The 22,615-nt window shown below is 34.6% G+C and overlaps 3 protein-coding genes across 5 annotated transcripts; 2 read left to right on the forward strand and 1 right to left on the reverse strand.

The window, feature by feature from the left end:
* The first annotated feature begins 282 nt into the window (after nucleotides 1-282).
* LOC122278870 (cationic peroxidase 1-like) lies at nucleotides 283-3,474 on the forward strand. 2 transcript variants are annotated; one of them, XM_043089082.1, is made up of 5 exons: nucleotides 283-612; nucleotides 1,531-1,713; nucleotides 1,818-1,986; nucleotides 2,129-2,484; nucleotides 3,149-3,474. In XM_043089082.1, exons 1-5 carry the CDS (start codon nucleotides 370-372, stop codon nucleotides 3,176-3,178), a joined length of 981 nt encoding a protein of 326 aa, XP_042945016.1. In that variant the 5' UTR covers nucleotides 283-369; the 3' UTR covers nucleotides 3,179-3,474. The 2 variants fall into 2 exon arrangements, with proteins under 2 accessions (XP_042945016.1, XP_042945015.1); XM_043089081.1 differs by lacking the exon at nucleotides 3,149-3,474 and having other exon boundaries at nucleotides 2,129-2,792.
* Nucleotides 3,475-7,176: 3,702 nt separating this feature from the next.
* On the forward strand, nucleotides 7,177-9,145 carry LOC122279747 (peroxidase P7-like). Its single transcript, XM_043090553.1, has 3 exons — nucleotides 7,177-7,620; nucleotides 7,943-8,137; nucleotides 8,305-9,145. Exons 1-3 carry the CDS (start codon nucleotides 7,402-7,404, stop codon nucleotides 8,860-8,862), a joined length of 972 nt encoding a protein of 323 aa, XP_042946487.1. The 5' UTR covers nucleotides 7,177-7,401; the 3' UTR covers nucleotides 8,863-9,145.
* A 569-nt stretch (nucleotides 9,146-9,714) lies between these two features.
* On the reverse strand, nucleotides 9,715-12,085 carry LOC122279736. Of its 2 annotated transcripts, none has more exons than XM_043090536.1 (2): nucleotides 11,681-12,085; nucleotides 9,715-10,214 (listed from the first exon to the last, which is right to left on the reverse strand). In XM_043090536.1, exons 1-2 carry the CDS (start codon nucleotides 11,770-11,772, stop codon nucleotides 9,995-9,997), a joined length of 312 nt encoding a protein of 103 aa, XP_042946470.1. In that variant the 5' UTR covers nucleotides 11,773-12,085; the 3' UTR covers nucleotides 9,715-9,994. The 2 variants fall into 2 exon arrangements, with proteins under 2 accessions (XP_042946470.1, XP_042946469.1); XM_043090535.1 differs by having other exon boundaries at nucleotides 9,715-10,223.
* Between the last annotated feature and the right edge of the window lie 10,530 nt (nucleotides 12,086-22,615).

The following is a 22,615-nucleotide window of genomic DNA, read 5'->3' on the forward strand; positions in this document are numbered from 1 at the left end:
GGCAAAATACAGCTAGCTGATTTTAACCTTTCAACACACCGATCGATTAATTAATTAACAAACATCTCCACGTATTAACTAACTTAAGCAAACACGAAAATGCACCGCTGCTGAGATCACCTCCATCTTATATCTTAATTAATATATATATTATGTGGACACATCTTCAATATTGTCATCATGTATCTACATTTTTAATTCTGTTTGTTCTAAACGTTGAGTCGGTGCATGCATATATGGTGATCTAGGTAGAGCACCCATATATATATATGATACCTCTTGTGCGTTTGTCTCACACCAACGAAAAGCCTAGCTGCTTCTTCTACTCTCATCTTGATCTTCTTTTTTCAGACGAAATCTCTGGAACTCATGGCTTTCTATCATTCTAAGGCGGCCACCTCCAATATTATTCCCACTACCACTAAATTCTGCCTTTTATTTTCACTTCTTATGGGAATGGTTTCGGCACAACTATCCTCTGATAACTTCTATGCAAAATCGTGCCCTAAAGCCCTTTCCACCATTAAATCGGGTGTGGACTCTGCGGTGCAAACTGAGAAACGCATGGGAGCATCCTTGCTCCGTCTTCATTTTCACGACTGCTTTGTTAATGCAAGTTCTCTGATCTTTTTCTCCTTTTCTTGTTCCTTCTTCAGCATCAAATCAGTAAATGTCTGCATGTCGTGTTGCGTGTGCCTGTATGTGAGTGCATGCAACATATATAAGTAAATCCTAATACCTGTGGGTTGTTAATTTCACTACAAGAAAAGTGAGCTTTTGTGACCAAACTTTTATGACCAAAATGACTATTTCCTACAAAAACTGTAGAAAATAGTCATTTTGGTCATTAAATTTTAATCACAAAAGTCCACTTATCTTATAGTGTTTATACAGTGAAACTGCATATATGATGTACACATCCAGCTCCTTAGATTAAATAACTGTGCATCACCTTGGCTTTGTTTTAGCAGCTTATGATCTGTTTTGCTTCTAACAACAATATATAACACCTGTTCAGATCAGCACTACTAGACTTTAGGACATGACTTCTTTGAACAATTTTTTTAATTCACATAAATATATTTTATATGCATTATTGGTTATATTTATTTATTTCATCATGTATTGGTTTACCATATGATCATCAAGACGTTTACTTTGTCGTGTTGCCCTTGATCAGTTTCAGGTAGGCACGCTAATGTAAATTAAAATTCGTGGGACCAAATGTCGCTAATGATGCCTATAAAATAATCATATATGGTACTTTAACATAATAATCTAACAGGTAGTCAAGAAGTTGGGTTGAACAATATTGTTCTTTGGTCAGGTCGATCACTTTTGTTCAGCTTCTATCCTCGCTAATTTTGATCATTTTCACATGCATGCTATATGTAAGACATAAAAATTGATGTCTCATCGCCTATATAAAATGATAAAAGTGTTTGCACAAATTAAAGAAATCCATATTTTAAAAGCATAAACTCGATATGGAAAATAATGAATTAAACATGATTAATTGATCTGTAACAGGGGTGTGATGCATCTGTTCTGTTGGACGGACCCAATTCCGAGAAACTAGCTGCTCCCAATAATAACTCAATAAGGGGATTTGATGTAATAGACAGCATCAAATCTGAAGTGGAGAAACTGTGCCCTGGTGTTGTGTCTTGTGCTGACATCTTAGCTGTTGTTGCAAGAGACTCAGTCGTTGCTGTAAGTGGGGGGAAAAACTCACTTTAGTTCTTACTCTTATACCATTAATATTGGCAAATTATAACATGTTGCTCTTTTTGGTCGCAATATTGAATTGGATTCAGCTGAGTGGACCTAGCTGGAGTTGGAAAGTTCGATTGGGCAGAAGAGACTCTGCCACCCCTGGTACTGCAAATATTGGTGACATCCCTGCTCCAACATTCAATCTTAGTGCCCTTATCACTTCCTTCTCGAAAAAAGGTCTCACTGCCAAGGAAATGGTTGCTCTATCAGGTGGGCTTAACTTCTAAATATTGAATATCCTCTTTTTAAACCTGTAATTTTTAACCTCGATCCATTAATATAATATTGGTCCCATTAAAATGAGCATTCAATTTAATTAGTTTCCTTACAAATTCTTCGATCTCTTGATCAGGATCTCACACAGTAGGTCAAGCTAGGTGCGTAACCTTCCGTACCAGGATTTACAATGAAACAAACATAGATTCCTCGTTCGCAGCATCATTGAAATCCAAATGTCCAAGCACGGGAGGAGACGACAATCTTTCCCCTCTTGACACCACGAGTCCGACATCTTTTGACAACGCTTACTTCCAGGATTTAAAGGACCAAAAGGGTCTGTTGCACTCCGACCAACAGCTCTTTAATGGGGGTTCTACGGATGCTCAAGTTAATGGTTATATCTCCGACCCGGGAAGTTTCATAACAGACTTTGCCAATGCCATGGTGAAAATGGGAAACCTCAGCCCACTTACTGGCACTAACGGCCAGATCAGGACAAATTGCCGTTCAGCAAACTAAGTCGTGTGCTTCTGAGTAACATTACTTCTCGTATTTTGGGAATTGAATTTGTACCGGTTGGCCTAGAATGTGACCAAAATAATTTAGTGCATTTGTTCGTATGTTTTTCTGTGTCTTTTTGGTTTTGTAGAGTCAGCTTGGGTCGAAGTTGAGAGAAATATTTGAGAAATGTTGTTGTGTTGATGTGTATGTGAGATGGGTATGATTGTCATGCATATTAGTTACAAAATGTTGGATATGCATCTTCTTCGAGTAAGGATAAGTAGCGTTTGACCTTATTAGTCCTACATTCCAGTTCTTCAGGAGCCCAACTTGGCTAGTCCATTAAGGGCCATAGAATATTAGAATGTTTGAAAGTGTTTATATAATTTTTAAAAAACACTTTAACAATAAAATTAAGGTATTTGATTGACACGTATTAAAACATTTTTAATATTAAAATAAATTATAAATTGTATTTAAGGAATAACATATTTTTTCAAATATTATGAAAATTAACGAAGTTACACGTTTAAAAAACTTGTGAGTAAAAATATCTATATAACTTTCACATAAAAAGTATAATTATATTTTCATTTCACTTATGCATCGTTGAATGGGAAACCTCAGCCCACTTACTGGCACTAACGGCCAGATCAGGACAAATTGCCGTTCAGCAAACTAAGTCGTGTGCTTCTTGAGTAACATTAATTCTCGTATTTTGGAAATTGAATTTGTACTGGTTGGCCTAGAATGTAACAAAAATAATTCAGTGCATTTGTTCGTATGTTATTCTGTGTCTTTTTGGTTTTGTAGAGTCAGCTTGGGTCGAAGTTGAGAGAAATATTTGAGAAATGTTGTTGTGTTGATATGTATGTGAGATGGGTATCATGGGTTGATTGTCATGCATATTAGTTACAAAATGTTGGATATACATGTTCTTCGAGTAAGGATAAGTAGCGTTTGACCTTATTAGTCCTAGATTCCAGTTCTTCAGGAGCCCAACTTGGCTAGCCCATTAAGGGCCATAGAATATTAGAATGTTTGAAAAGTGTTTATATAATTTATAAAAAACACTTTAACAATAAAATTAAGGTATTTGATTGACACGTATTAAAACATTTTTAATATTAAAATAAATTATAAAGTATATTTAAGGAATAACATATTTTTTTAAAAAACTTGTTAATAAGTGAAAATATCCATATAACTTTCACATAAAAAGTATAATTATATTTTCATTTCACTTATGCATGTTGAATGGATTTTTCACATTATACTTACTGAAAATTCTATTAGATTATTTTTATTATTTTTTATTACAAAATCTTCTTTCTATCAAGGATATAGCCATGATCTTTAAAATATAATATTATCTTTTATGTCATTTCTAATTCAAAAAGTATTTTTTAAATTTATTTCTAAATAAATATAACATGTAAACATAAGATTCTTAAACAGTAAATAAATTTTTAATATTAATAGTGCTTATTACTCAAGTTATGCAACTACAAACCTTAAACTAAGATCAAAACAGCTTGCAACCCGAGATCGGAATGCCAAAATAATATCGGCCCACCGCCACATGCTCAAGTTAAATAGAATCTTCCTAAGTTACAAGGTTGGAGAGCATTTTGAATCTATCATGGGCCTTCTCAGGAAACAGGCTAAAGCCCGTTCCTACTAAACCAGAATCAGCTTGGTTGATTTATCCAAACAAAATGAGACCTACGAACATTAATTATATCCGGCCCGTTTAGCAATGGTTAACGTGATGTCGGTAACGCCAACATGGCAACTCGACCACGAGGGAGAAAAACTCTCAAGTTCTAGCCATGATCGATGCTTACATTATAAGAACGTACCTCAGTCAATGACGTGACTTGCACAAAACGATATCTCATGATAGTTTTGGATAAAATAAAATAAAATGCTACCTGTATATATATCTCTCTGTTTTTGAGCTAATTTCTTTTTCCAAATATCTAGTCATTATCTTTTTCAATGAGCTAATTTCTTTCTCCAAATATCTAGTCATTACCTGTATCGATTCATTCAAAACCTACTTTTGTAATTAATTGAAATTATAACATAAAAATGATTCAAATTATAAATTTACAGTCACTTTTACGTATTCTAGCATAGTCTATTAATGTGATTAACTGCATCAATCACCGGCCCTATGCATGTGATCTTTTTGTGTTGATGTGCATGGCATTATCTAATATAACAAGTCTTGAATTTGTTATTTAAGAGAAATGATAAGAACTGATATTCTAATAGTTGATCATGGAAATATCAGTACATCAATATAGTTTGATGAAAGTTATAAATATAATGCATGAATAATACTATTTTTCAATTGATCTTCGGTTACACGTATTAATGTGACCTTGAATAAATCATTTAATCAAAATACGTCAGATAACAAATGTGACTATATAACTAATCACAAAATATTATAAGAAGGCCTGGAGAAGGCCAACATCTTCTTAAATAACAACATATTATTTCTTACATGAAGAGATCGTCATGATCAAGACTCGAACATGCATGCATCATCATGTCATGAAAACAGGCTCACGTACGGAGCGTTGATTTGTCTGCAGATTAAGATGAAAATTAAACTTTTAGGATATACTCAACAGGGAAATTAATTCAAAACGCGTGCGCGGTTACTTCAACCCCAAGTTGCCACCCACCAAATTACCTGCTCAGTTTGAAATTTTCTTAATTTGATTAATTAAACATCTTTGTGATCTGGAAACATCGTCGACAATTACGTAGTACTCGTATATACCGCATATATACCATACGTATGTGAAACAACAATGTTTACCACATGCGGAGAAGATTTCCTTATTATCTAAAATATTGTCATATTGACGACGTGTTCATGAACCTGCAAAAACATATATATATATATATATATATATATAGGGCCAAAAAGCAGACAATTAATTAATAGTCTAATAATGTTTTAATAACTGAGGCTTTTTTGAATAAATCAATGCACCTGCATGCGTGGGTCTTACAAATTAATTACCATATATCACATTATTATATCATCTCTGTTACATATGATTTTAGTTGACTTTGATTATTTATTGATGGGATAAGCACGAAATAAATATTGACCATTTATTTAGAAAATAATGAAGGAATTAAATGATTTAGAAATTAAGTTCTTGTTTGTATGGTAAGATATTTTTAATAAAAATCTTCGGTTTCCATAAATTAACGACTGAGTAAACTACATATGTCATCCGATCATGTATGGAGATCATCTTAGCTAGGCACAACATGGCCATGGGCGGCTAGCTAGCTAGCTCTAAAGCGTAACTTCAAACGGCCGGAGGATTAATTCCTTTTTGAATATTTTATATAAGATGTGAACTACTTGATAAAAATAAAGGTGAAAAATCTCATTAGGAACAATATTGTCCCTTCTTATATATATTTTGAGATACACAAGATGTTGATCTTATGTAGAATTAAAAATAATACTAGAAAAATAATAAATATGATCAAGTTTATACAAGATAAGGCGAATTGATTGGATTTATTATACGAATTATTTGACTTGTTTAATATTAATTAGACAAACTAGCTAGCCTAAAATTTTACTAATCATTCTTTGTAACTGTATTGAATAAATCAAACTTAATAAAGTTATAATTATATATTCACGATGAACATTTCAACTGTTCATTAAAAATAGGCCGGTGGAGTTAGCAATTAGGTGATTCAATGCTGGAATAAGACATTTTTTCGTGAGTTTTGTTTTAAAAGTCATCATGCATGCATGCGTGGGCTTCTCTAATACTATCAATGTGATATTTCATATGATAAAACTAAGGGTATAGTAAGTGGTGAATAAGATCTCACATTATTTGGAAAGAAACATTTCTTGCTTTTTATAAGATTCCAATAGAACTTCGATTGTATCATTGATTTGTCTTTCTAGAGTATAAGCCGTATGATTTGGGCCTTCTATTAGGGCACTACAAATGATATCAGAGTTTATTTCAACTAGAAATATGAGACTTGAGCCGTGTCACCTACGACAGACAAGCCGGCCAACAAAGACCTTGGAATTTAAAGGAAAAAATTGTGATATCTCATATAAGAAGAATAATGATAGGTGGTAAATAGAATCCTATATTGTTTAAGAATGAAAATTTATTACTCTTTATAAAGTTCCAATAGAACTCTAATTGTATTATTGACTAATCATTTTAAAATATAAGTCATAGAATTTTTGCCATCTTATTAGTACGTTACAATCAACATAATATATATATAAAGTAAGTTTTTTAGATAAATATAATTAATTTGTACAGTCAAATTATTAAGAGATCATGTAGTACTCTTAAATTATACAAATTTGAGTACAATATTTTTTATTTTCCTCTACGTTCAAACCATATTTAAGATTTCGTTACGTCACAAAATTTTCATCCATAAAATTTCGTGCATGGTTCCGCGCTTGCATCAGCCTAAATTAACCCTGCTTTTATCTCGGAATTAGTCAAGACGAGGGCCTGGCTCTCAAGCATGTAGTAATTAGAAAGAAACTTCGGTACTATACGTACAGTTCCAGATGAAACTCGAACAGTTTCCTATAAATATATGTATATATATATATATTAATATATTGGCTTTTGGGCTGACATGTGCTGCTTCCTCCTGACCAAGTCCATGACTAGTATTTACCTAAAGTTTGATCAACGTCTTCCAATACAAGTTGATTGTGAAATACACACACACACATATATATGTGTGTGTGTGTATACATGTGTGTGCGCGCAAATCTATTAATAGCTAGCAGCTAGCCCCAGCCATTAGTAACCAGAAACCTAGATCGATACATAGTCGCAACAGATTCATTAGAGATAGATTTGAGATATGGCTTCACGTAGCCAGCTTCTTTGTCTCCAGCTTGCCTTTCTCTTGCTGTCTCTTAATGCAACCACAGGTTTCTCACAACTCTCTACGGATTTCTACGGCGAATGTTGTCCCCAAGCTTTGCCCACCATTAAAAGGGTCGTCGAGGCTGCAATATACAAACAGCGACGCGTTGGTGCTTTTCTGCTACGTATGCATTTCCATGATTGTTTTGTCAATGTACGTACTCACTCCAACACTATCTCCCTTAATTTTTCCCGTTTGATACAACTTTTCAAGTTTGGAAATTAAATGCACTTATTGGAGAGGAAAAAACATGCAAGAAGTTCTTTTCTAGTTCACGATTTTACTCAAATCACTTCCTAATTAGACTAGCTTGTACACCTAGTACTGTCGGAAAACCTCTTCTTGGTATCAAGAGTTGGTATCAAATGGATACTTAGTTGCACGCCTGCTCTTATTTCCGTAATATTTGTTCAAATATCAAACACATGGATGGATAATGATGGACAACTACTTCTTGTTCTGGTCAAAATGACAGGGTTGCGATGCTTCAGTTCTTCTGGATCCTACACCCACCATTGACAGCGAGAAAAATGCTGTCCCTAACCAAAATTCTCTCCGAGGATTCGACGTGGTGGACAACATCAAGTTGGAGGTAGACAAAGCTTGTGGAGGTCCGGTCGTCTCATGCGCAGACATCTTGGCTGTCGCAGCTCGAGACTCAGTCGTAGCTGTACGTATAACGTCATTTTGTATTATATCCAAAATCTTGACGTGGTACCATATCCAAACATCGTCAGGAATTAGTAACGGTTGGCTAAATCGTTTGTTTAACATGTATCAACACTATTAATTGTGTATGTATGTAAGTGAAGTAATGTGTGAATATGGTGCTTGCAGCTGGGAGGGCCAACATGGAAGGTGCAGCTAGGAAGGAGAGACTCGACCACAGCCAACAGGACTTTAGCCGACATCGACATTCCGGCTCCAGTTTTCGACCTCCCTGAACTGATTGAAAACTTCAAGAAGCAAGGACTTAATGAAAAAGACTTGGTCGCACTCTCCGGTGGCCACACTCTAGGCTTTGCACGTTGTCTTGTCTTCAGGAGCAGAATATACAATGACAAAGACATCAACCCCGCATTTGCAAAAAAACTTCAAACCACATGTCCACAAAGTGGAGGGGACTTCAATCTCGCACCTTTGGACCCAACAGATGCTCGTTTTGACACAGCATACTTCACCAACTTGGTTAAGCAGAAGGGGCTTCTCGATTCTGATCAAGCTCTGTTCAATGGATCAGACTCCACGGATGCGCTGGTGAAGAAGTACAGTTTAAATGCCAAAGCCTTTTCAAAGGCTTTTGCTAAGTCCATGATTAAGATGGGAAATATAAAACCATTGACTGGGAATCAAGGTGAAATTCGCTCGCAATGTAGTAAAGTGAACTATAGTTAATTAATACTACCAGTCATTATATGAAACAACCATGATTAATTAGTGGTTGAATATTGCACGTATGTCATATATATATATATATATATATATATATTCTAAGTGTGTTTTATAAGGTTTTAATATTGTGTAATATTATGTGATATATCGAGTCGATTGTATTCTGAGAACTGAACCAGTCTTCTTTTTTCCTGCTAATATTGTATTTGCTCTCTTCTTCGAATAGTACTACTGTCATTCTGTTGATCACTAATCATAAGAGATTAAGGGCAGACTTGATACGTAAGATAAGAATTTTGAGTTGATATGAAAGTTTAAAATATTATTTTTTAATATTATTATTATTTTGATATTTGAAAATATTGTATTAGAATTTGAAAAAGTTAAATTATTTATTATATTTTGTGTAAAAATTTAAAAAAATTTATAATGATAAGATAAAAATTTTGAATTGAGAGAGATGTTTTCTAAACCTATCCCAAGATGCAAGGGGCCTCGAGTTCCTAGTATCGATCTACTTACGAGCAACTGTAAAGGTGCCATCGATCCTGTGGGTTTTTGTCTCAACTGATGATAATAATAATATTTAAAAAAGAAACAAAGCGCTTGGGTCGTGATTGTCCTGCATTCAGCTTCAAGCAGATCTATCATCTTCTCATCAAGCCAATATATATCTGATGGGTCTGGAATCCGGGCTTCTCCACTCTCCGAAGAAGTTTGATTCATTATTTTATACTCACAAATATATTAATATGATATATTTTAAATAATTTTATATGTAAATTATTAAATAGAATTTCATTTAAAATGTGTCATTTCAATTAAAAATATGGCTGAAAGCTATAAAATCCATAATAAAGAATGATATATATATATATATATTTTTAATTAAGAGAAATCTGGGCTAGTGTAATGTTGACTCTCTCTCTAGAATAGAGTTCTCTCTACATCTCTCTATAGTGCTTTGATAATTTTGGTATTACCACCTCAACACCATCACCATACCATCTCTTCCCACCTTTCACACCATTTCTTCTACTATGGACATGGAAGAGCTAATTACCATAGAGAGGCTCTCTCTTGGGAAGGTTTGAACTTATCTTCAGAAAAGGAACCAACAAATGGTGACCCTAATCTAACCCTCATTGATAGAATAGTGGCGCCTCGACCTCTTAATAGAATTTCTTTGCATGCATCCTTCAGAGCAGCTTGGAGTTTCTTTAGTAAATTCCACATTGATGACTTGGATGTAAACTTGTTCCTCTTTACCTTTCAAAATGCCAGAGACAAAAGCAGAATATTGAATAAAGCTCCCTAGAATTTCAAGGGTCATCTTCTCCTTCTCAAAAGCTACCCTGCAGATTCTACATGGAAAGAGATTAGTCTTAACACTTTACCGTTTCATGTTCAAATCCACGGTCTTACAAGAAATCACATGACAGAAAAGAATGCTTTTAAAATAGGGAGTGCCCTCGGAAACTTTCTTGTAGTGGATGTGGACCCTTTATTTGGTTTAGCTTGTAAGAAATTCATCAAGATTAAGGTGGAGATTGACATTACCAAACCACTAAAACAAGGTCTTTGGGAACCACGAGACTACAATCTCGACACTTGGGGTTTCGTTTAAGTACGAACGCTTATTAGACTTTTGTTATGCCTGTGGGAGGATTGGTCACTCCCAATTTTTTTGTAAATTCTTAAAATTGATCCCAGAACAAATGCCATTTGGACCCTAGCTACGTGCGGAATCCCCAATATTCATGACTGTTCAACCCACGCCTCGTGGTTAAGAAAGAAACCAAGTGCTTCCAATGACTCAATGGGTAGAAGATGAAGTAGGTCAAGATAAAATACAATACCCTAACGAGTTAGGAGACAATAGGAGTGTAAGAATAAACCGACAAACTGGAAAACCAGTCCAGATTGGACCGGTTGGTTTGGTCTGATTTTCGACCGGTTCGATTCGAAATCGATTCTTTTATTTTAAAAACCGATCAAATCTGGTCTAGAATCGATTTTATATTTTCTAACACCGAAACGGACCGGACCAGACTGGTTCACATATTATATATATTTTATTAATTTTTAATATTATATATAATATATTTTTTTATATAATATATATAATTATGTATGAAATAATATATTATAATTTATAACATAACATTTTATTCTTAAATATGAATGTTTATTTAATCATATATTTTAAATATAAAATATATATATATATTAAATACATTTTATTGTCTAATAAATTCTCAATATATTTCTTTTGATAAATACATTAGTAATACTAATATACTTAATATATTAAAATCGAAAAATCGGACCGGAATCGGTAAAACCGGACGTACCAGTTTAAGGGATAATCGGTGCGTAATCAGTTTTTAAAAATATAAAACCGGTACATACTGGTTCGGTCTTAGATTTTATCCAAAATCGAACCAAACCGGACCGGTTACACCCCTAGAAGACAATGAGATTTTTGGCTCATCGGCACTGATATTACCAATGTCCCCTCATATTGGGAAAAAATGGAAGAATTACAAGTAAAAGAACATATTGGAACAGGGAAAAGAAAAGAAGTGGTGGAAGATGGAAGCCTCTCAGTTTGAGGAAACCCATATGTTAGAGGAGATTTGAAAACCAATATGGACTACTATCAGGTTAAAAATCAAAATTTTTATGAAGCTACCAATCCTATGTTGCATCCGATCAAGGTCACTAATACCCATGAACTAATTTCCAACCCAAATTCTTTAGGATACCAACTCAGATCTCAAAAAATAGATAGCAGCAACCAAGAAATATCAAAACTCACCTACTGGCAATCGGAAAAGTAGCGACTTTGCGTTCAGGAAATGGGCTTCCGTCAATCCTCCTCGGCGTCTTGCGATGGTGCTCAGTCAACATTCAAGTTCTTGGATGGAAAGAAAGATGCACTGACCAAGACCACTATTGGCTACAGTAGCCAATTTAATCCAAACATTAATGCTCTCTCACCAATCGGAACTTCTCCATTACACCAAACAATAAATTCTCCACCACCTACCAAACTCCCATCAATTTTTCAAGCCATACATTCCCCTCAGACTTTCGTACCATAGGACTTCAACAATAAAGTAGGGGCGGCTTCATCAATAGGATTAGAGGAATGGGTTGCTTGCTGGCTGAAAACTAGTTTAGAATTACTTAGGGAATCAAAACCGATGGACAGCTTGTTGACTGAAGGTATGAACCAAGGGAACCAAATGAACTAGAAATTAATGGCTGAACTAAGTGAACTGGGACTGGGCTCGTGGGAAGATACGACAACCATTAAAGGCCTAGCTGAAGAGTTGCATCCACGTGATGATAAGGCCCATTTTAAATATAAACAAGGACCACCTTACAATGTGCACAACCTTTCGAGATTAAAGCCCAAGGTACATAACTTCTTGCCTTCTATTACTTATATTCCAGTCCAATTGGTGGGCCCATCTGATCCAATCTCTGGCTCACAATTAGTCTCAAAGAAACCAAAGGAACCAGGGCCAAAACTTTGCTTTGTAGGAAAAAATGAAAACCCCTCTTCTAAAAGCTCAGTAAGGTTGACCCCAATAACAGAAATAGAAGCTTCACAAAAAAGAGTATTCCCTCCTGGCTTCAATGACCAAAACTTATAAAGATCTGAAGTCTAAAAAATTGTAGAAGCTGAAACTCTACATACTGGAATCATAATCAAAGATACACGGGATGATGATAAGGAGGCGGTTGATTTACTCCTATCCATTAAAACTAAGTCATCTGGGAAAAGAAAAGAAACAAAGGAAGCTGCGAATAGGAGTGGGCAGCGGGGCCCTGGAACTCGTTGCTCCACCCTGTTCGCCCCGCCTCTGCATAAGGGCGGGGTACGGGGCCCCCACCCGTATGGGACGCCCCTAGTGGAGGCGGGGGACGAATACACCACGACCCTAGTCCGGTTTTCCCCCGTCCCGCCCCATTTTACGTATATATATAATGTATATTATATTATATATAATAAATATAGTTTATAGATGAAACGGCACCATTTTGTACATGACAAAACGACACCGTTTCATCTATAAATTGGTTTCATTGATTAACCCACTAAATGAAACGGCACCGTTTTGTCCATTACAAAACGGCACCATTTCATTTAGTTTTAACCCCAATGGGTTAAACCCCCCCCCCCCCCCCCCGGCGTCGCCCCCTTCCTTCGACAGTGACTTCTCTCTCTCTCTCTCTCTCTCTCTCTCTCTCTCTCTCTCTCTCTCTCTCTCTCTCTCTCTCTCTCTCTCTCTCTCTCTCTCTCCTACCCTAGTATCACGTTCTCTCCTCCCTCTCGCAGTCTCGGTTGGAGAGTTCTTGGAGTCGCTCTCGTTCTCTCCTCTCTCTCACACGATGCTGGATGCACATCGCACGGTACACGGTAACTTAGCTCGTTGTCTCCTCTCTCTCCTTTCTCCGTTATTTTTTTATTATTTTTGAGTTTTGATCGGAGATTGGAGGAATGATGGGTTGAATTGAAGATGGAGGATGGGATTTGTGACTTGTGTGCTGTGGATTTGTGATCATTGTGCATGTGTATTCAGTGTTAGGGTTTTCTTACTATGATTGTTTCGGATTCCGTCTAAATTGATTTGTTTTGTAAATTTCATTGTATTGAAAACCCCTAAATTGATTTAGGGGTTTCAATCAAATCAATTTAGGAGTTTCAATCAATGAAACCTTTTGTGAAACCCCTAAATCAATTTAGAGATTTCAATCAATGAAACCTTTTGTGAAACCCCTAAATCAATTTAAGGGTTTCAATCAATGAAACCCTTAAGTTGATTTAGGGTTCAGATTGGAACCTCAAATTTAATTAGGGTTCCAATCCGAAACCCTAATTTTTTTTTTTTTTTGGGTTTCATTGATTGAAATCCCTAAATTGATTTAGGGCTTCGGATTGAAACCCTAAATTAAATTAGGGTTCCAACCCTAATTTTTTTGGGGGTTTGAGAATACAATTTAGTGCCCAAACCCTAAATTAATTGAAAACAAAAAAAATTAGGTCTTTTGTTAAAGTAAATTAGAGGAACATTTATTATAATCTAATGTATCTTATAAATTTATTTAAGTTCGTAAATTTTGTTAAAGTATTTTTCTATATATAAACTGTACTTAATTTCATTTGGATTGCATATGAACCTTTTCATATAATATATAATCACCTGTGTGCATGTCTATAAGATGAAATGGTTACTATCAACCCTAATTTATTTATTTATTATTTTATATTTTATACTCTTTTATACATGATATTAAATACTTAAATGACATTATATATGATTTTTAATAATTTTATGCATGCATGTTAATTGAGGGGTTCATTAATTGAAACCCCAAAAGCCCTTTTGGGGTTTCAATCAATGAAACCCCTAAAAAAAAAAAATTAAAAAGATGTGTGGGTCTACTAGTTGTATGCAGTTTTTTATGAATGTGTTGGATTGCACTTTAAATTTTTTTTTCTTTGTGTTGGAGAATCAAGAATATTTTCGGATTTCAGTGACAGCTTGCCTACTCCAGCCAATACCCCCAAGCCAGAACCTAACCCTACTTCTACCCCTATAAGGAGTACACTCAGCCCTGTCCCGAAGCCCACACAGGGCAAGAGACTTGTATCCATAGTTTGACAACACTTTACCAAGCTAGAGGGTGATGAACCCAACAACTTACAAGCTAAATATAATCATTGTGGGAAAATGTATGGATGTCACTATAGGAAACATGGTACATCCCAGCTGAAGGTCCATTTAGAGGAACAATGCAAGAAGAGTCCAATTTTAAAATTCTTAGTAGAAAATGGTCAATCTAGACTAGATATTAAAATGGCGGATGGGAGTAGTGGGGCCGGGGGGCCAACATTGAAAGGGTATATGAAGTATAATCTCGATGAGTGTGGAAGGAAGTTAGCTCGTATGATTGTCATGGACGAGCTGCCTTTTCAATTTGTGGAGGGTAAAGGATTCCAAGAATTTTTTTCAAGAGTTGGAATCGAGATTTGTACTTCCTTCTCGTCACACTGTGGCAAAAGATATTAAGAAGATGTACTTCCGTGATAAAGATGTTTTGAGGGGCCAATTGACGGGTTTGGTAGTTTGTCTCACTACTGATACTTGGACATCTATCCAAAATATGAATTACATGTCGTTGATTGTGCATTTTGCTGATTCTAATTGGATTTTGCACAAAAAGATTATTAAATTTTATCAAATAATTGATCATAAGGGTGAGACGATTAGGAAGGCCTTGGAGGCCGCAATAAAGGAGTGGGGGTTGGAAAAGGTTTTGTCTGTTTCAATTGATAATGCGTCGTCTAATGATGTTGCCTTGGAATATCAAAAGAATTATCTTAAAGATGCAAATAAGACATTCTCGGGTGGTGAATATTTGCATGTTAGATGTACTGCACATATTTTGAATTTAATTATGACTGAGGTGTTGAAAGATATTGATGACTCGGTTGCACGAGTTAGAATGGTTGTAAAATTTGTGAGGTCTTCTCCTTCTAAATTGGAGAAATTCAAAGTTGCTACAAAGGCTGCGGGCATAACATAAAAGAATGGTTTTTGTACTGATGTTCTTATTAGATGGAACTCAACTTTCTTGATGTTGGAGGCGGCGCAAGAATATAAGACAGTCTTTCAATTATTGGGTGATGAAAATATCCAATATGTCAAATACTTTGATGAGCACGTGGGATTACTTAAGCCTAATAATGATGATTGGGTGGTAGTTTCTACTTTCATTGATTTTCTCGGATTATTTTATGATATCACATTGAATATATCTGGTTCTTTGTACCCTACATCCCATGGGTTTTGTCAACAAATATATAGGGTAAAAGAAGAATTAGAATATATGCATAGGGGTTCCAATTAAAAAGGATGAGGAGGATGACAGTGACCATGATGTTAAAATATAACAAGTATTGGGAAGATTTGACTAGAATGAATATTTTGTTACATGTGGCTGTTATTCTTGATCCCCGTCTGAAAGTTTCAAGCTTGTTATATGGGTTGGGACTTGTTTACAATCAGGTATGGACTGAACTTATTGGTGAATTGGCCCGAGATACCCTGAAAAAATTGTATGATGAGTTTAATGCAATTAAAGGTGGTATTACATCCAAGACACATAAACCTACCCCCAACGCCTTCTACAGACACCGTGACCGGGCCTCATACAAAGAAGTGCAGAATGCTGTGGACTAAGACCCTCGCACAGAATCTCATACTAGTCCATCAATCTACGAAGGTGGTTTCCAAGTTAAACAACTATTTGTCAGTAGATATGATCCAAGATGATGATGATAATTTCGATATATTAGAATGGTGGAAGAATGCCTCAAAAAAATATCCCATCATTTCTGAAATTGCCCGCTGTATTTTGATCATCCCTATTAGCACCGTTGCCTCAAAGTCAGCTTTTAATACCAGAAGTCGTATATTGGATCATTTCAGTAGTTCATTGTCTCCTACAACTGTAGAGGCATTGATATGCACACAGAGTTGGATAATAAGAAATGATATTCATGTTCCAGATACTTTAGATTTTAAGGAGACCGATGAGGGTGGTGATTAGTCTGGATTTGGACCAACTGGTAATTGTTTTTTATTTTATTATTTATATTTATTTATATTTATTTCGATTTCATCGTTATTAATTTTAATATTAATTTTTGTAGTAATACATGAGACGTCTAGCACCTCTGCAATATAAAAATGTGTTCAATCCCGGGCTGTCCCAAGTGTCACAGACTCACAGTCAAAGACAAGCCACAGCTGACAAGCCTTTTTAGAATATTCAATTTTTAATTATTTGTTCATATTTTGTATTCAATGATTTGTAATATTGATACAATGTCCCTTGGACACTTTTATGTTTGTAATTTTGTAATTGTTTAGTCTTTCAATTTTATAATAACTTAGTTATTATTATTAGTTTATTAGGTATTAGACTCTTAGACTAGTAACTTTTATTAGCCATAAAATCAATTACCATCCATAACAAATTTTTTTATTCTGGTTTTTAATTTTTTTTCTTTTTACTTATAATTTTATAGGTTAAAAATGGCCTACAAGCTTTTTTTGGGCAAAAAATACAAGCTTGTGGGCCATTTTTGACCTATTGCTGAGATTTCTGGGCCATTTTTTGCCCAGAAATTGCCTGGGCCCAAGGCCCAGAAGGGGTGTCATCATTTTGTAAATAGACTAGATTTCCATCATTTTGTAACTGTTCCAGTCTTAGAAAAAAATGAGGCATTTTGTTATTATGGCGACCGGGTGTTGATATTGAACCGGTCCATACTAATGTAAACGTTATTTCTGTTTTGAGTTATTCTGACTCTCCAAATCACCCTTGGTTAGTATCCTTTGTTTACGCACCAGCTCAATGGAAATAGAAAGCAAGCTTCTGGACCCATTTGGATGCAACTCATAGCTCATTTACAGGTCCTTGGCTTTGCATAGGGGACTTCAATGATTTATTATGCCAAAATGAAAAGGACAGAGGTAGGCCAGTTACGTTATCTTCCATAGGTGGCTTGTAAAACCTAATGGATACTCATGGCCTTATTGATATTGGCTTCTCGGGACCCTCATTCACATGGACAACTAATAGAATTGGAAGAGCGATGATCAAAGAAATGTTTGATCAAGATATAGCAAATGCAAAATGGCGTCTACTCTTCCTAGATGCTACTATCCAACATATAAATTATGCGGTCTCTGACCATAACCCTCTCTTACTAAATACTGTGCAGGCAACAAAAAATTCCTCTCCTTTCAAATTTGAGGAATTTTGGACTAGAGAACCCCTCAACAACATAATCATCCAAAAAGCTTGAAATTTACAAATCCATGGGAATCTAGCATTCATCCTCTGCAACAAAATCAAGGAAGCAAAAAAGACACTCAAACATTAGAACAAACATCATTTCGGGAAAATTCAAACAAATATTCAGCAACTTTAGATGGATCTAAGCAACCTTCAGAACAACAATCCAAATCACTTGAGCCTACAGAGAGATAAATACCTCCACTTCAAAATTCAAGAGCAACTAAAACATGAAGAAATTTTATGGAAGCAAAAATCAAGAATAAATCGGCTCACCACCACGGATTTGAATACGAAGTTATACCACATGTTAACCACAATCCGTCGCAGAAGAAATGGGATTGACTAGATCAAGATAAGCCCAGGTAATTGGACTATGGATCAGAATATTATTGAATCTACTTTCATTAACTACTTTGAATCCATTTATACCTCCACAAACCCCTCCTTCCCGAAGCATCTTGAAAATCTCTTTCGAAGGCAGATTTCAAACGAAGAAAATGATTTCCTAACTGACATACCTTTGAAAGTCGAAATTCTTGGAGCTATAAACCAAATTCCAAACAATAAGGTTCCAGGACCAGATGGAATGACGGGGCCTTTTTTATAAACATTACTGGTACTGTAACAGCCCGCTAAAAATTCAATTGTGAAATTTCTATTAACTTTAGGAACCTCGTGAAAACCTCATAAGTTTTCACGAATCCATTAATCGTATAGGTTTTTGTCTAACTATATAGTTAGTGTTATTATTTACTATGGTATCATAAGTGTATTTTTGATTATTGGAGATAGTTAGAAGTGTCAAAATGAATTATGGTTTGTGCCATTAGACTCGGAGAATTATTTAAAGTCTTATGGCGCAATAACATTTTTTCATATTTTCTGACAAAACGTCTGTTCAAAACTGTAGATATTATTGGATAAAAAGAAATATCTTGAGGTAATTTTAGTGAATATTATTGGGTAAAAATATTTTGAATTGATAGATATTATTAGATGAAAATATCATAAGTTGATTTTTTTTTAGATATTATTGGATAGAATATTATAAGATAATCATTTATAGATTTTTTTTGGGTAGGAGAAAACTACACTCAACTCTCAACTCCAGCCTCATCTCTTCCATATCTCATCCATAAGTATCTCCAGCCACCTCTCCCCACGAAATTATCTTCATTTACACTTTCTATTGAAAGAATATCAAACACTCTCTCTCGGACAGCTTTTAGGAGGTCTTTTGCACACCCATTTCGAAGCTTTTGTAAGTGTTTTATCATAAAGTCTCCTTCATATAAGTTGTTCCTTTTTGAGTCTAGTTTACATGGATATCTTATTTTCCCCATTTTAAGATCATTTGGTCAGTCAAATATTGTGTAAACTATAGAAAGGTCATTCTGGGAGATAAACTGGAGAATATGTTATAGTTTGGAGTTTTTGACCAAGCTAATGGATAGATATTGGTCCAAAATTTTTATGGAGTATTGTTAACATGTATATGTGACTATTGGTTGAGGATTTTTGCATGATTAAAGGTTTTGATGAAAGATGTTCTTAGATTTAGAAACTTAGAAACTGGAAGAGGAAAAACAGTTTCTGTTTTGAGAAAGTTTAACTCTTTGGTGGTCTAAACCTATTCTAATGACTTTGATAATTTTATTGGAGGATACTAAACATCTTATATACATGTTATATTATTATTTTGTAGATATTTGATGTTAGTTTCAAAGATATGAAATTTTATGCAAAGAGATATTCAGATAAGCCAAAGTGTGGATATTCTTGGCTAAATTTATATTTTGGTTAATTTCTAACCATGTGATCTTGAATTAGAAGCTTTTATATGTTTTAGGACATCTTTTTAAACCATGTAATGGTTTGGTTTGAAGATCATATATTTATAAGTCATAGATCAAGAGATTTATCAAAACTAGTTGAGGAAAAAGTTCCTGTTTTTGGACTAAGTGTAAAACCAAAAACTCCAAATGTTATTTTGTGATTTTGGTGACTTTAGTTTGATGATTTAAAGCATGGTTGATGTTAGGATGATATTATGAATATGTTAGAAGTAAGATTTGATTTTTGAAATTTTTGGAGATGTTTTGATTTAAGGTCAAAACTTGTGATTCAAGTGCTTGGATATTTTTACAAAAAAGTTTGGTGTTGATTATTAATTTTTTCTAAATGGATGTTTTAAGTATGGTTTTGAACTTAGGATTGGAAGATGTTTGTTGCAAAATTTTGGTTTAAGCATGAGTTTTGAAGTTGGAAGGAATTGCAACAAAAATAAAGGGAAATGACCTATGGATGTTTCGACCATAGTGTGTTCTTCATAGTTGTGTTTTGTTTTAAATTTTTCTTAGTTGATATTTAAGTTTAGGACAAAATTTACATGAGGAATGTAAATTTTTGAAACTTTTGGAGTTAGTATGCAAAATCCTTAAGTTATGGGTAAAACGGTCATTTTCCCACATGTAGAGAGTAAAATGAAAATTTTACTCTTTAAGTTAGCATTCTCCATATTTCAAATTATTAGTGATTTAGTTCTAACTTTTAGAATCACTAATTACAGTTCCTCGTGATCGCACTTGAAGTTTTATAAGAAACGCGGAGATCGATGTAAGTTAGCTTTTAACTTACTAGCAGTCTACTGTGTATGTGTGCTAAGTAAAAGAACTACAGTGTATGTATGCGTGTTATCATATATGTCATGCCATGCCAAGTTATCACGTAATTGTCTATTATACAGAATTTATTCTGTCATCAATTTTTATCTGTTACATAATATATTCTGTTATGTATTACTATACATTACAAGTACGTCATGCTAAGTATGCCATCTATTACATGTATGTCAAGTCATATAATATTCACTGTTGCAAATATGACATGTTAAATATGTTGTCTATTATATGTTATGCCATGTTACGAAATGTTTCTATCTCAAGTTGGTCATGTATTTCAAGTTATGTTCAAGTCACGTTATGTTACGTCAGGGCTTCAGTCCTTTTGTATTCCAGTCACGTTTCATCTTGAGTACATTATGTTTGTGTAGAATACATGGGGCCACAACAACTGTGGAGTATGTATTTAACTACAATTGTGATGCGTAGAATACATGGGGCCACAACAACTGTGGAGTATGTATTTACACGTAGAATACATGGGGCCACAACAACTGTGGAGTATGTATTTTTCATGTTAAGTCAAGTTTGTGTACAATATATGGGGCCACAACAACTGTGGAGTATGTATTTATACGTATAATACCTGGGGCCACAACAACTGTGGAGTATGTATTTACACGTAAAATACATGGGGCCACAACAACTGTGGAGTATGTATTTTTCATGTTAATTCAAGTTTCAAAGCAAGTTCATGCTAAGTCAAGTTTCAGATCAAGTTCATGTCAAGTCAAGTTCAGTTCATGTTTCAATTTAAGTTATGTCAATTATGCTATGTTGTACTCCAAGTTATGCTTTAATTACTTATGAATTTGATTATACATTTATGCTTTTACTGTCATCCATGCATCATTAGCTTGTGTGGAAGTTTTTTGTTAACTTACTGAGATTTGTAATCAAATCTCACTTTGGTAGTCCCAACTACCGTTCCCCCCGAATGGTAGATCTTGTTACAGGACCTGAAGGAGAATCAGGAACTGATCAACTAGACACAGTTGACTAAGTGACGGTGCGACATAAATGTTGATATAGTAATTAACGTAAATTACTACTTGTACGATTGAGTTGCATCTCTACTACTTTTTGGATCATAACCATTTTGGACTAGTGTTGTGATCTTAGTTGTTCAATGGATTTTTATGTATGAAGTATGTTTTAAGCATTTGGGATATTTTCAATTTCGTGCATAGTATTGCTAAAGAAAAAATTTATCCGCTGCGAATATTGTATATTGTTAGATGCATGTTAGGAATATTGTATCTTATATGTCATGAACGGGGGCAGGTAACCTTGTGTTGCATGTCTCGACGCTTCAAATGTCCGTCCGATCCCAAACGGAAATTTGGGGGCGTCACAGGGTAGTATCAGAGCAATACGTCTCTGGGCAGTAAATCCACATGTCCTTAGGAAATGCACCAAACATTAGGCTTGAAATTTTAGTTGTCAGTAGGCTTGAATTTCTTAAGGTATGAAGGGTAGTATGTGGTTTTAATATATATACTCGTGTGTTTCAAGAAGGGACACATGACTCGTGATAGAATACCTCGGAATCCTAAGAGAGATAACAATCAAAAGGATCAGAATTTTCCGATGGATAAAGAATTAGTTGAGGTAAACATAGTTAACGTTGATCTGATTGCAATTGATGATAGTATTGCATTATTATTATTTTGGAGTAAGTCAAGTCATTGGGGTTGGTAAATTGTACATTGTTTGATTCAAACGAGTCATTGTTTCTATTAATTATGGTAGTGCTTGAGAATTCAGCTTGGAAGCCGAATTGTTACGCTAGTGGTAAGAGTAACAATTTTCATTAGAAGTATTATTGTTCATACCAATGTAGATATAGAATACATTTTAGTAATATGAGAAAGGATATGTAGGATTGATGAATGGTATTCCACATATTTGGAGAATTGTTTTGATTCTAAAAATACGATAGAAATTGTGTTTGGAAGAGTAATTTGATTAGGAGAAGCTTTAGCCTTAGTAGGATTCATTTATGATAATAGTATTACCACGTCGCCAGTAAATGATTTCTGGCAAAGCACTATCTTTATGGATACATAGATCGATCTTCTTTTGAAGACTATTATATGGAGAGTAAAATCTTGGTCTTGAGGATTTATGTGAACATTAGGAACAAATCATTTAGAGTTAGAATAATTGATAACTTATGATGGATAGAA

Source organism: Carya illinoinensis, chromosome 10, assembly GCF_018687715.1.
Source record: "Carya illinoinensis cultivar Pawnee chromosome 10, C.illinoinensisPawnee_v1, whole genome shotgun sequence".
NCBI classification, from domain to species: domain Eukaryota; kingdom Viridiplantae; phylum Streptophyta; class Magnoliopsida; order Fagales; family Juglandaceae; genus Carya; species Carya illinoinensis.

Coding starts and splice junctions, on each gene's coding strand:
- LOC122279747 (XM_043090553.1), top strand. CDS start 7,402: ATGGCTTCACGTAGCCAGCTTCTTTGTCTCCAGCTTGCCTTTCTCTTG. Junction 7,621..7,942: donor TCCATGATTGTTTTGTCAAT/GTACGTACTCAC, acceptor TCAAAATGACAG/GGTTGCGATGCTTCAGTTCT. Junction 8,138..8,304: donor CTCGAGACTCAGTCGTAGCT/GTACGTATAACG, acceptor TGGTGCTTGCAG/CTGGGAGGGCCAACATGGAA.
- LOC122279736 (XM_043090535.1), bottom strand. CDS start 11,772: ATGTTGACTGAGCACCATCGCAAGACGCCGAGGAGGATTGACGGAAGC. Junction 10,224..11,680: donor ACTTTTCCGATTGCCAGTAG/GTGAGTTTTGAT, acceptor CTTTCCATGTAG/AATCTGCAGGGTAGCTTTTG.
- LOC122278870 (XM_043089082.1), top strand. CDS start 370: ATGGCTTTCTATCATTCTAAGGCGGCCACCTCCAATATTATTCCCACT. Junction 1,987..2,128: donor GGAAATGGTTGCTCTATCAG/GTGGGCTTAACT, acceptor TCTCTTGATCAG/GATCTCACACAGTAGGTCAA. Junction 2,485..3,148: donor TTACTGGCACTAACGGCCAG/ATCAGGACAAAT, acceptor ACTAACGGCCAG/ATCAGGACAAATTGCCGTTC.